This window comes from Nannobrachium achirus (genome assembly GCF_963921795.1).
Source record: "Nannobrachium achirus genome assembly, chromosome: 17".
NCBI classification, from domain to species: domain Eukaryota; kingdom Metazoa; phylum Chordata; class Actinopteri; order Myctophiformes; family Myctophidae; genus Nannobrachium; species Nannobrachium achirus.
Window position 1 is genome coordinate 25049086 of NC_137824.1, and position 12450 is coordinate 25061535.

Below are 12450 nucleotides of genomic sequence, written 5' to 3' on the forward strand. Positions count from 1 at the left end.
TTGACATCAGAGTAGCTCAGTTTGAGGAATTCTTGAATGAATGAATGAATGAATGAATGAATGAATGAATGGATGAATGGATGGATGAATGGATGAATGAACCTTAATGAATGAATGAATGTATGGATGAATGGAATGGATGCGTTATTATTATTAAATGCCATTTTGCATTCTCTGTCCTTGCAGGCCCTGACCTTTCTATTGTAGGCTAAATAGGCTACCATTTATTTAGCATTTGTGTTTTTTATGACTGTTTTTCTGATGATATCTTCTGCATACTGTGTTCTATCTGTCATTCAATGTTATGATTTATTTTGTATTATTTTGTATTTATTTTTTAAGAAAAGCTATTAGCTTTCTTGGGCTTTCTTGGCTGTATATTTTAGTTGACCTTGTACCAGTGAACTGTACTGTCATGAAACTGTACCTTTTCCTATGCAAACTTCTAATAGATTCTTCAATCAATCAATCAATCAATCAATCAATCAATCAATCAATCAATCAATCAAAATTATTATGATTATTAATAGTAGTAGTAGTAGTAGTAGTAATAGAGTAGTGTATGTTGGTTTGTTTACTGTTGAGAGATAAAACAATGCTGACCGGAGGAGGGACAGAGCCCAAGGGGGGAAAATCCAGAGACAAGCTAAGTGGCTGGAATCGCTTATGCAGGCCCTAGGCATAAGCACATTCAGGGCCTGCACTATGCATGTCCTATGTATGTTCCTCACAATGAATAGACACAAAATGATTGCATCAGTAAACAAATGAATATTTGAGTGTACTTTTATTATGGACACCCGGCCAGTACAGGTCAGACAGTGCATTGAATCAGACAAACCATACAATCATAACAGACTGATTGTACGAGATAAACACACAGAAGGTGTTGTCCGAGAACATGGAATATGTCATCCCATTTAGTGACAAAATTGGTATGCACACAGTGATCATTGCCACTTAGATTGTCTGGCGTTCTCTCATGCCACATGGTGAATCCCACTCTGGTCCCATCAGACCACATCCACCCACCCTCCAAGTGAACGTCAGTCAGCCCGATCCCGGTCCTCCCCTCTAAAGGGTCAAAGTTCTTGATCAGGGTTCGGACAAAGTTGTGCTCTTCGACGCTGTGGAGACCAGGTTGGCGTCCTCAGACACGCAGTTCAGCTCCGCTTGGCCCCAGGTGAAATGCGAGGCCACGTACTTGTAGCAGCCGTTGAAGCTGAACCAGAAGGCTGCCAGCATCTGTGGCATTCACATATTCCTCTCACACACTAACACACACTCTAGTCCACTGGTCTCCCAGCTTTATCTTCTATTTAGCAGCAAATATAAAATATTTAATAAGGTTTGTCCTGTTATTTCCACCCACATCTATACTATAATTTTGCGAATGTCTGAGTGAGTGTCTGTCTGTCTCAGCGTTTCTCCTCGGTGGCTGGAGCAATTGATCTGAAATCGCATCACCATCAGCATATGAACACACCTGACATAACTGTGAAGCCCGTTTGTCACTTTCACAAATCGTATGCTGTATAATAGCATTTTTATGGTGTATCTATATCTATTTAGCCTACAGTACCTTTTGTGACCACACATGTTAAGGGAGGGGCGCTGTTGTTCAGGCCATGCACAATCACACACAAACCCACACACACACACACACACACACAGGGGGGGGGGGGGGGGGGGAGTGTGTGTGTGCGGGCAGGCGGGCGGGCGGGGGGGGGTTCTGGCCTTGTTACAGATGTTGTCCAAAATCATGCAGATCGGTAGGCCTACACAGTATCTCTGTAGCCGTTAAATGGAACGGGTATTTCTTACATTGATGCTCCTACATATTAGCATGCAAGCACCAGTTAAAGTTACTTTCCATCCCTCATATACTGTGTGCACAGTGCACATCCCATAATCCACACACTGCACATCATTTCGGAGCTCATATCTTTGAACGGGTAAGGGCTAGTGTCAAATAATTTGACACATGGCGGAAAGAACAGGGAAAACCCTATACAAAATTGTTCAAAGGGTTTACCAAGCTTTTCTCAGTTGATTCTTATGTAATTTGTCTTGTAGAATCCGTTTCTGCATTGTAAACTGTTGTATTGTGCATATTTAATGAGATAATTTGCATATTTACTCAAATATGGTAATGATCTCATTAATTATGCACAAAACAAAGATCTATATTGCAGAAATGGGTTCTACAGGGGAAAATACATAAGAATCAATTGAGAAAAGTTTGGTACACCCTTTAATCAGGTTTTTACAGATTTCTCCCTGTCTTATAGGTAACAGATGTTGCGTTCACATATTTGTTCCACACCTTCCATGCACGCACGCACCCACAGGCCACACATGCATGCACGCACACTAATCTACACACTAATCTACAAGTAGACAAGCTGTTTTTAAATTAGATTATATGAATTCTTCACATTCTATAACCATAATGATATATATATATTATTAGTAATTCATGTTTATTTCCAATTGCTTCATAAGGTAATGACTAAATAGTATAATGGTTATCATGGCTATCATGCAGATTGTTTTTAGCTTGTTCTGTAAAGCACTTTGTAACCTTGTTTGGAAATCGCTATACCTACAAATAAATGAATTATTATCATTATCATTGATGTCATCAATATTATGCCCATATACAGTAACAGGACTTCATATGGGAATGCCCATATATGGATACCACATCGGCCACATACCACACCAACAGAATCCATATATGGCCTTAGGCTTTTCGCCCTTAGGCGTCTTACTGGTTATAAGATCATGGAACTGGAGACAGAGACGGAAATAATTACTGTAATGCAGTCTCTAAGATTACTCTAGGAATGTCCTATGTATGTTCCTCACATTGGACACAAAATGACTAGTAAACAAATTAATATTTGAATACACTTTTATTATGACCCAGCCAGTACAGAGGTTAGTGGGTTTAATCAGACAAAACATTAGTATTACACACTTATTGTACGAGATAAACACACAGAAGGTGTTGTCCGAGAACATGGAACGTCATCCCATTGAGTCTTATGGTTTGTATGCACACAGTGTTCATCGCCATACCAATCGTCTGGCACTGGCCATCTCCCTGGTAATGGAAGTCCGTCGTACCACATGGTGAACCCCACTTTGGAGCCGTCAGACCACATCCACTCCCTATACACGTGAATGTCAGTCAGTCCAATCCAGGTCCTCCCCTCCAAGGGGTCAAAGTTCTTAATCAGGGTTCGGACAAAGTTGTGCTCTTCGACACTGTGGATGGAGACCAGGTTGGCGTCCTCAGACACGCAGTTCAGCTCCGCTTGGCCCCAGGTGAAATGCGAGGCCACGTACTTGTAGCAGCGGCCGTTGAAGCTGAACCAGAAGGCTGGACAGGATAATCGCTGCAGCTTCACCTCGGCCAAGGGACTGGCGTTCACGTTGCCCAGCGCCAGCAGGCCCAGCAGGCACAGGAGATGAGGAGTCAGGGACATGTCGGCCCGACTGAGGTTGTCTCTCAATTGTCAGTGGAGCTTTGATGAGTGGGTCTTCTTGGTTGGTCTCTCTCTCTGTTGCTGTCTGTATCCTGACGTTACTGTAAGTTGCTTGGCTTTTTATCTGCCCCACAGAGGGAGTCAGCCTGGCTGGCATCATATGATTGGTCATCATGATGCCCCAGCAGCTGTGGCATTCCCATATTCCTCTCTCACACACACACAGACACACACACACACACACGCGCGCGCACACACACACACACACACACACACACACACACACACATACACACACACACACCCATGGGTCACGCATGCATGCATGCACACCACCTTCACAAGTAGACAAGCTAAATGCTTTTATATTATTATCATTATTATTATTTACCTGCTACATGTTTTTAAAGTAGATTATATGAATTCTTCAGTCTATAACCATAATATAGATATCAGTGATACAGGTTTATTTTCAGTTTTTTTTCCTTCTTCTTCTGAAACTTGTAACCTTAGTTGGGAAGACACTATACGTCATTATCATTATAAGATCATGGAACAGATGGATACAGAGAGAGGGGGATAATTGCTGTAAAACAGTCTCTAATGCTGCATTCACACTGAGAGAAGCCAAGCTAATGGTTTGCTTGGTAATTCAAAATGTATTCTCTATGCGAACCAGCTTTAAAAAATTCCAAGCTTTTTTTCCAGCTTGGAAATTTTAAAAACTGGTTTGCATAGAGAATACATTGAATTACCAAGCAAACCATTAGCTTGGCTTTTCTGTATGTGAATGAGGCATTAGACTATATGAATGTTCTACATTCTTCATAATTGACACAAAATGATTGCTTCAGTAAACAAAGTAATATTTGAGTGTACTTTTATTATGGAGACCCAGCCAGTACAGGTCAGACATTGGGTTGGAACAGACAAACCATCAGTATTACACACTGGTTTTAGATAAACATACAGAAGGTGTTGTCCGAGAACATGGAATGTCATCCCATTTAGTGGCAAGGTTTATATGCACACAGTGTTCATTGTCATTTATATTGTCTGGCACTCCGTCATACCACATGGTGAATCCTACTCTGGTCCCATCAGACCACATCCATCCACCCTCCACGTGAACATCAGTCAGCCCGATCCAGGTCCTCCCCTCCAAGGGGTCAAAGTTCTTGATCAGGGTTCGGACAAAGTTGTGCTCTTCGACACTGTGGATGGAGACCAGGTTGGCGTCCTCAGACACGCAGTTCAGCTCCGCTTGGCCCCAGGTGAAATGTGAGGCCACGTACTTGTAACAGCGGCCGTTGAAGCTGAACCAGAAGGCTGGACAGGATCCTCGCTGCAGCTTCACCTCGGCCAAGGGACTGGCGTTCACGTTGCCCAGCGCCAGCAGGCCCAGCAGGCACAGGAGATGAGGAGTCAGGGACATGTCGGCCCAACTGAGGTTGTCTCTCTATTGTCAGTGGAGCTTTGATGAGTGGGTCTTCTTGGTTGGTCTCTCTCTCTGTTGCTGTCTGTATCCTGCAGACGTTACTGTAAGTTGCTTGGTTTTTTATCTGCCACACAGAGGGAGTCAGCCTGGCTGGAAAAATATGATTGGTCATCATGATGCCCCGGCAGCTGTGGCATTCCCATATTCCTCTCTCACACACAGACACACACACAGACACACACACACACACACACACACACACACACACACACACACACACACACACACACACACACACACACGCACACACACACACACACACACACACACACACACACACACAAAAGAAACATATTTCAGTCCACTGGGCTCTGAGCAGTTCATGCACCAGCTTTATCTTCAACGCAAAACCTAAATTTATTTTCTGTTCTAACACTTGTGTGTAGGCCTACGGCTTAATGTGTTCATAGGCCTGGCAACGCAACTCCATCTTATCTCCTGAATTCACCCACATGCAAAGAAAAAATCTACTATTTGTTCTTTCCATTGAACAGCTCCAGAGTGCTACTTCCTACATTGTAAATTGTTCTTTCTTGGTGACATCATAAGAAAATACATTTGCTCACTTGTCAGATGAGCTCTGAATGGATCTAAGCATCATTTAAAACCATGGTCTGTGATACCATCTGCAACTCCAACCTTATAAACAAAAAGTTATCGTTGCCTCCAAACAAAAGTTTCTAGCTTCTAGATTTTTATTGTTACATCATCTTATTTACGAGTACACAAGAGTGCAATTCTTTGGCTTTGGTTCCTCAGCATTGTAGCAGCAATAACAACAATAACTAATAAATACATAAATACATAAATAAATTGCAACAATACTGAAGTAAAGTAGCAATGCACATAGCCTACTTTGAGGTACTTGTGCAATCCTGATATACTGTACAAAGTGTTATGTGCCAGCGTGCATACTATTAGATATATTGAGGTAGGTGAGTAAGGTAATGACTGTTTTGGAATCTATTGTTAGTGATTCCAAAAGTTTCCTTGGCTGGTGGTCATTCATGATGAACCTGATTGTTTGGGTGAAGTAGCTATTTCACATATTGTCCTTAACGCCATGCTGTGAACAAACTTCTTGTGAGGGATTGACTGATTGCAAGGACATTCTGGGGGGGGGGGGGTGTTCACTTAGACGACGACTAGGAATTGGTGGGGAGAGGGTACTTTGTTCCTGGTTTTGTCTTGACTGAACAGTAAAATGTCCTTCTGTCTTTCTGTGCTGAAAAAATAGTTTTGGGGGAGATTCTCTGCCAAACACGTCCATTATCAGAGAGAAGTGATCCAGGTAGCAGGAGACAAATCCGTGGCTTGAGGCTCAGATGATGCTCCTGGTTCAGCCTGTCATTCAGTGAGGAGAGGTCTCCGTCCTGGCCAAGGGCTGAGGATAGGGGTCAACCTGTACGCATGGTGGAGAGAAAACATGGCTGAGTTTCAAGAATAAAACATATAGTAGACTTTAATGTTTTTGAGTAAAACATAAATGATATTCAGCTGCCTCAAACCGAAAGATTTGTTTTCATTTAGTCTCTTTTATCTCCTTCAGAGAGATGTTGTGATTCCCTCAGGGTTTCACCGTTTCATCTTCTTTACACAAACTGTACATTCTTTTCTCTTTTTTCTCTGTGATGTAACGTTTTATATATGTAATAATAACTTACGCCAAACTAAAGCAGACTATGTAATGGATGGGTTTGTATGCCTTGTATCACAGTAAGCAGAAGCAAGAGGAGGTGTATTGTTACTCACCTCGCAGTAGGCAGGAGGGGATGAGGTGTATTGTTCTGCCTCCTCCTCTGTGACCACAGAGCTGTATTCAGGGGGAGCTGAGGGAAGGGAAACAAAGGTGAGATTTGGGAATCGTGTCTTGACTTCAGAACAGTGCATGTCCAAGCATCAAGCCCTGTGGAAATGTGGAAATGTTGAAACAAACAGTACTTTTACATGTAACACTACTGTCACTAATTCACACTTGTAGCTGTTAACACTTGAACCCTAGAATCAATATTCTGAAAGTAACATTTGCCAAAAATAGATGATCCAATTAAAGCTCACAGCAAGCCATATAACGAGAGGGGAACAAAAGAGCAGACCAAGTACAGAGCAGCAAGCTCAGGTCACCTTTAAGGCTTCAGTGGTTGAGGCAGGATATAGTCTACTTACTCTCACGCTGCTCAGGGAAGGTGCGGTGGAGCCACTCCGGGTACGGACTACAGACAGTGGAGCTGCCAAACGGGTGGAGGAGAGGAGGGGTGGTGTCCATCCCACTACTGACAGTGAAGGGATGGCTGTGAAACGGATTGAAAGGTACGGCATCCGTCACCTGACTACTGACAGTGGAGGTGCAGCTGCTGCCAAGCGGGTCGAGAGCGGCGGTGGGAGTGGTGTCCATCTGACTGCTGACGGGGGAGGTGGGGCTGTCAGACAGGCAGAGAGGGATGGTGCCCATCACCAGAGGCAGCTCCACACACAACTTGGACGTCCCGCGAATTTCCACACAAACCTGAGGATTCATGGGAGAATACGATTTTAGGATGACACGTAACGTCAAGACTTGGTGTGTATACATGGATTAAAGCAAAATAAAATCTCACAAATGAAAATGTTTGTAATGACCAAGTCCTAATGCGTGAGCCCCCCCAGGGTGGCAGTGGCTCAGGGGTATAGCGGCCGCTTGACAACCGGAAGGTTCCCAGTTCGATCCCGGGCTCCCCCAGAGTTAGTGTCGAAGTGTCCTTGAGCTAGACTCTGAACCCCTAGTTGCTCCCGATGAGCAGGTTGGTCAGTGTAAGAATGTGTGTGTGTGTGTGTGTGTGTGTGTGTGTGTGTGTGTGTGTGTGTGTGTGTGTGTGTGTGTGTGTGTGTGTGTGTGTGTGTGTGTGTGTGTGAATGTAATGCACACTCAATGTAAAGCGCCTTGGATAAAGGTGCTATATAAATGCACCATTTACCGGTACCATTTACCCCCACACAAGCGCTTATTCCTAAACAACGTTTCAGTAATATATTTCCTGCTGTTCTACAAACAGACAACCAGGTGAAGAACTCACAGATGACCTTTGCTTTTATATCATATGAAATATCCGAGACTAGACTGAGACAACTTTAATCCTTGTGTATATGAGCACCTGTATTATTATCATTTGTAAAGACTATGCTCCCTTTGTAGTAGACATGAGTTCCATGTTCCTGTGTATTCTCTCTCCATCGTAACCCACAAGAACAGAGAAAAAGTAAATGCTTACTCTGAGCATGTACTCCACTCTGATGATGGGGCACTGCAGAATGGAGGGTTCCACCATGGGGATCCTGATGGGACGTCCCATCCATATCTCGGAGCAGCGCGGTGCCAGCTCCAACCCACACTGCGACGCCACAACGTAGTGCTTCTCCTGCACGGATCCCTCGGCCATGAAGGTTTGCTTCTGGACGATGTAGGCCATGGGCGTCACACAGCGAGAGGTGGAGTTGTGGAACTCAATAAACAGGGGAATGACATCGCCTGAGGAGCAGAGAGAGTTGTTTTATGGTGAAGAGGTTAAGATGCCTATTTATTTTATTGTATTTATGTTTATTTGACAGGGACATTACAAGACACAATGTATCACGTCACAAAAACATGAAACTGTTGTATTGTATGTTGAGATTCTAGCCAAAGGCTAATTTGCAACCCCTGTCCCTGGGGGTAGGCCCGCCTTTCTATACAAATATCTACCTACTAAAAATAATACAATAAGCATACCGCTATGCAAGAATGTTTGAAAACGCGGGTAACATATTAGTATCCGCAGCTTGTTAGATTTCAGTATTTTACATTTTCATTCGATATTTTGATTATTATAATTATTTTTCGCAAACATAGAAAACACAGTTTGACTGATGATGCCAGAAACAAAGATGTTGATTAGAAAAGAGCTTTCTCACCTGGTGTGTAACCCTTGCGGTGGATCTTAGCCGTTATGGACAGATGTCCAATGTTGCATAGCCACGCCGTCACATTCTTTGCTTTGGTGACAGAACGTGATCTCTGAAATCAGCAAAAACAAAATACCGCTTTACATGAATAACTAACGGAAGAAGTTATTATTAGTTATTGGGGATTGGGGATTGGTTGTTGAGGGCTTTGTAGTTGTGATCAGTATTTTGAAATCTTTTCTGTGTTTGACAGGGAGTCAGTGAAGGTCGTGGAGGACAGGTGTGATATGGTCTCTGGATCGGGCTCTGTTGAGCGAGCGGGCAGCAGAGTTTAGACCTATACTGTAGTGGCAACCCGCCAAAATAATCATATTTGAACTGGGGACCCTGCACCCTGATAAGCACTTGGAAGTTGGAATGTAGGAGTTGAGTCATTGCATTTTCGTTTCCACAGTCCACAAGTAAATATTGTGAAAATCTCACAAGAATCTCCACTGCTGTAGTAGTGTAGAGTAGAAAATCACTGACAAAGCATAGAATCCGATTCAATGTATTTTGTATTTGCTTGTATATACCAGGGGTCTTCAACAGGGGGTCCGGCTGATCTACAAGCTGATCTACAAGCTCACAACGCCTCGCACTGTGAGGCGTTGTGAGCTTGTAGATCAGCTATTTTTGGCAAAGAGGTTTGGTGTAGAGGGGAAAAAGAGCAGACTAAGTACAGAGTGAAAGGTCAAGTTTATTAAGTATTGACGGTTCAAGTGGTTAAATATCTGAAAACACAAATTGACATGAATCCAAAATACACTGATGATCGTGCTGTCAAACAAGGAAACTATATGGAATCTATTCATCTCTCTCTCAACTAAGGGGTCCTTGGCCTGAAAACGTTGAAGACCCCTGGTATATACATTTGGGCTATTTTGTATCCAATATAAATGTATAAATGTTTGAGTTTCCCTCTCTATATGAAAACATCTCAAGTGCATGCGTTTCCGTACCAGCAGGCTGGGTGTGTTGACGTTGATGGGTTCGATGAACGTAAACTCCTTCTTGATCTCCGTGACGGAGGCCCAGGGCCGCTGGAGCTTCACCTTCACCCAGTAACGGATGCTGCCGTGTTTCCCTTGGAAGGACGTCACCAGGGTGTCTTCTGGAAGCTGGAAGCTGAAGGGGAACTCATGTCTGCCTGCGGGGAGCGTGTGGGGCTTCCCATCGTCTGAGGGGAAGAGAACAGAACATAATGCATGTTTTAGTTATTCATATTATCCGAGGGAAAGAAAACTAAACATGACAGTAATAGTGAGTTTGTAACTTGCAAGGCGCTAAACAAAACATTTTCAGCAGGATTTATCAACGGGTAAAACTGAGAGGTGTGTTCTTTTAGTTCCTAATAATAACATGGGAACAGCTAAAAGTATATCGTCACTGTCGGGCAGAAACCTCGTATCTCCCAGTTGTATGTTTTTTCGCGAAGTAAAGCACTGCTTCATCATACAAGGCCGTCGCACAAAAGTAGTGAAAACAGCAGATCTACAAGCACACAACGCCTCGCGGTGCGAGGCGTTGTGTGCTTGCAGATCGGCTGTTTTCACTAGTTTAGTTCATTTTTTGTTAAATTATAAAAACAAACGGTTTTGGACCTACAAGGTTTCCACCCGACAACGACGATATATTCACCTCAACAAACAGCCTACAGTTTGCTTCACATGACTGCACCACAGGAGCAAAACAATAACAGTAACTATGGCTCCTTCTCTGCACAAAAGACTACAATATAACTTCTACAATTGGGGTGGTTGCATTTTGCCTCCCTGCTCTTCTATTGAGACATTTAGATCGTGTCAAAGGTCATGCCGCCTCACCTAGACTCAGGATCTGACATGAATCTTGACCTGATGGTCAAGATTCAATTCATCCCCTGAGCAAGCAGGCTCTATTAGCTCAATGGTAAAATAAATGAATACAAAACTAAAGAAAAGCAACACAAAACAAAACAGTTTGTTTATTTAAGCAAGTTCCACACCACATGGGATTGAAAACCAGTTCAAACTGAAAACCGGTTTGGAAACCAGAAACAAATGAACCAGTTTGTCCATTTTCGTTTGTAAACCAAAAAGAAAAAAGACACTGGCACTAAGGTATAGATCAGACCAAGAGTCAAAGTAATTCTGCCCTCTGATGCTATATAGAAGTGTTTCTCAAACTTCTACATTTCAAGGTTGCCCCTTAACTCTGACAGCATACAAATGGAACCAAATGGACCTGAGGAGAGCGGCGGTCGTAGAGGATGTAGAACTTCTTCATCATCTGGAGGTCTGCTGGCTGCTGCTGCTGCTGCGGATGTCTGATGATTGATGATTGATGAGTGATCTGGAGGTCTCTGAGCCTGCTGCTGGTGATGTCTGATGAGTGATGATGAGTGACTGATCTTGTTGGTTCGTTTTGCAAAACAACTCTATTTGCAGTTTCTGTCTTGTCTTTGTCAGGTGGTTGGAAGGGGCGGAGTAGTGTGGCACCTCTAAAGCCCATTGCTGGGGGCCATCGAGTATCAAGTACCCCAGTGCTTGATACTCGATGTATACACCTTATTCCTGGCTACACCCACCGTATCCATACTAATTTGGGGAGGTGGGTGGGGGGGGGGGGGATTGGGGGGGGGGGGGGGGGGGGGGGGGTATCAAGAGACTTCCTACTTACCTGTACTAGCCAAGTGGTTCGCAAACTTTTCAGGCCACGACCCCCAAAATAATCCTATTTGAACTGGGGACCCCCAAAATAATGAGCTCTTTTTCTTTCTTTTTTGATGTATTAAAAAAGGCATTAAATTGGCCTTAAATTGTCACTTTACTGTCATCTGGGGACACCCCCAAAAAGCATGTGGGGACCCCCCTGAGGGTCCCGACCCACAGGTTGAGAACCACTGCAATAGCCTACCTGCAGTATGAATGCAAAGTTTATACTGCTGCCTTTGCGAAGTGCTGTGAACGCGCTATTTTCAGTGAAAGTAATATTCCACAATAACAGAAAACAGAAAAGACACAAGCCCTTTAGGGACTCCAGTCAGCCATATGGGGTGAAAAAATAATGAAGTATCAAAATATAAAGTAGAGTTATTTGTAATATCCAAAACATTCTCACCCTCACTGCGTCTCATGAGTGCATTGCTGTCTTTAAATAATATCATGACATTAAAAAAAAAAGTTTTACACAGTCATGCACGCACGCATGCACGCGCACACACGCGCGCGCGCGCACACACACACACACACACACACACACACACACACACACACACGCACACACACACACACACACACACACACACACACACACACAGGTTTAGAAGCAGTTTCATATGATACCAGCCCAGTATCCTTAGCCTAGCTTTAAAACTGAGTCTCTGACTCTGAGCATGGCTGTTTGGATCAGTTTGAATGAGAGTGAGAGTTAAGTCTTTCAGACAGGACGGGGCAACGCCCGAAGGGGCGCTTCTTCTAGTCTAGTGCATACAAGTCAAGAAGAGCTGGATGGACAAGT

At 43.5% G+C, this 12450-nt stretch overlaps 1 protein-coding gene across 1 annotated transcript; it reads right to left on the reverse strand.

The window, feature by feature from the left end:
- Positions 1-4437: 4437 nt before the first annotated feature.
- On the reverse strand, positions 4438-4929 carry LOC308302371 (lactose-binding lectin l-2-like; the record flags this gene model as incomplete). Its single annotated transcript, XM_080746626.1, has 2 exons — positions 4438-4444; positions 4568-4929. The coding sequence occupies 2 exons, from the start codon at positions 4927-4929 to the stop codon at positions 4438-4440; spliced, it is 369 nt and encodes a 122-aa protein (XP_080602752.1).
- Positions 4930-12450: the final 7521 nt, after the last annotated feature.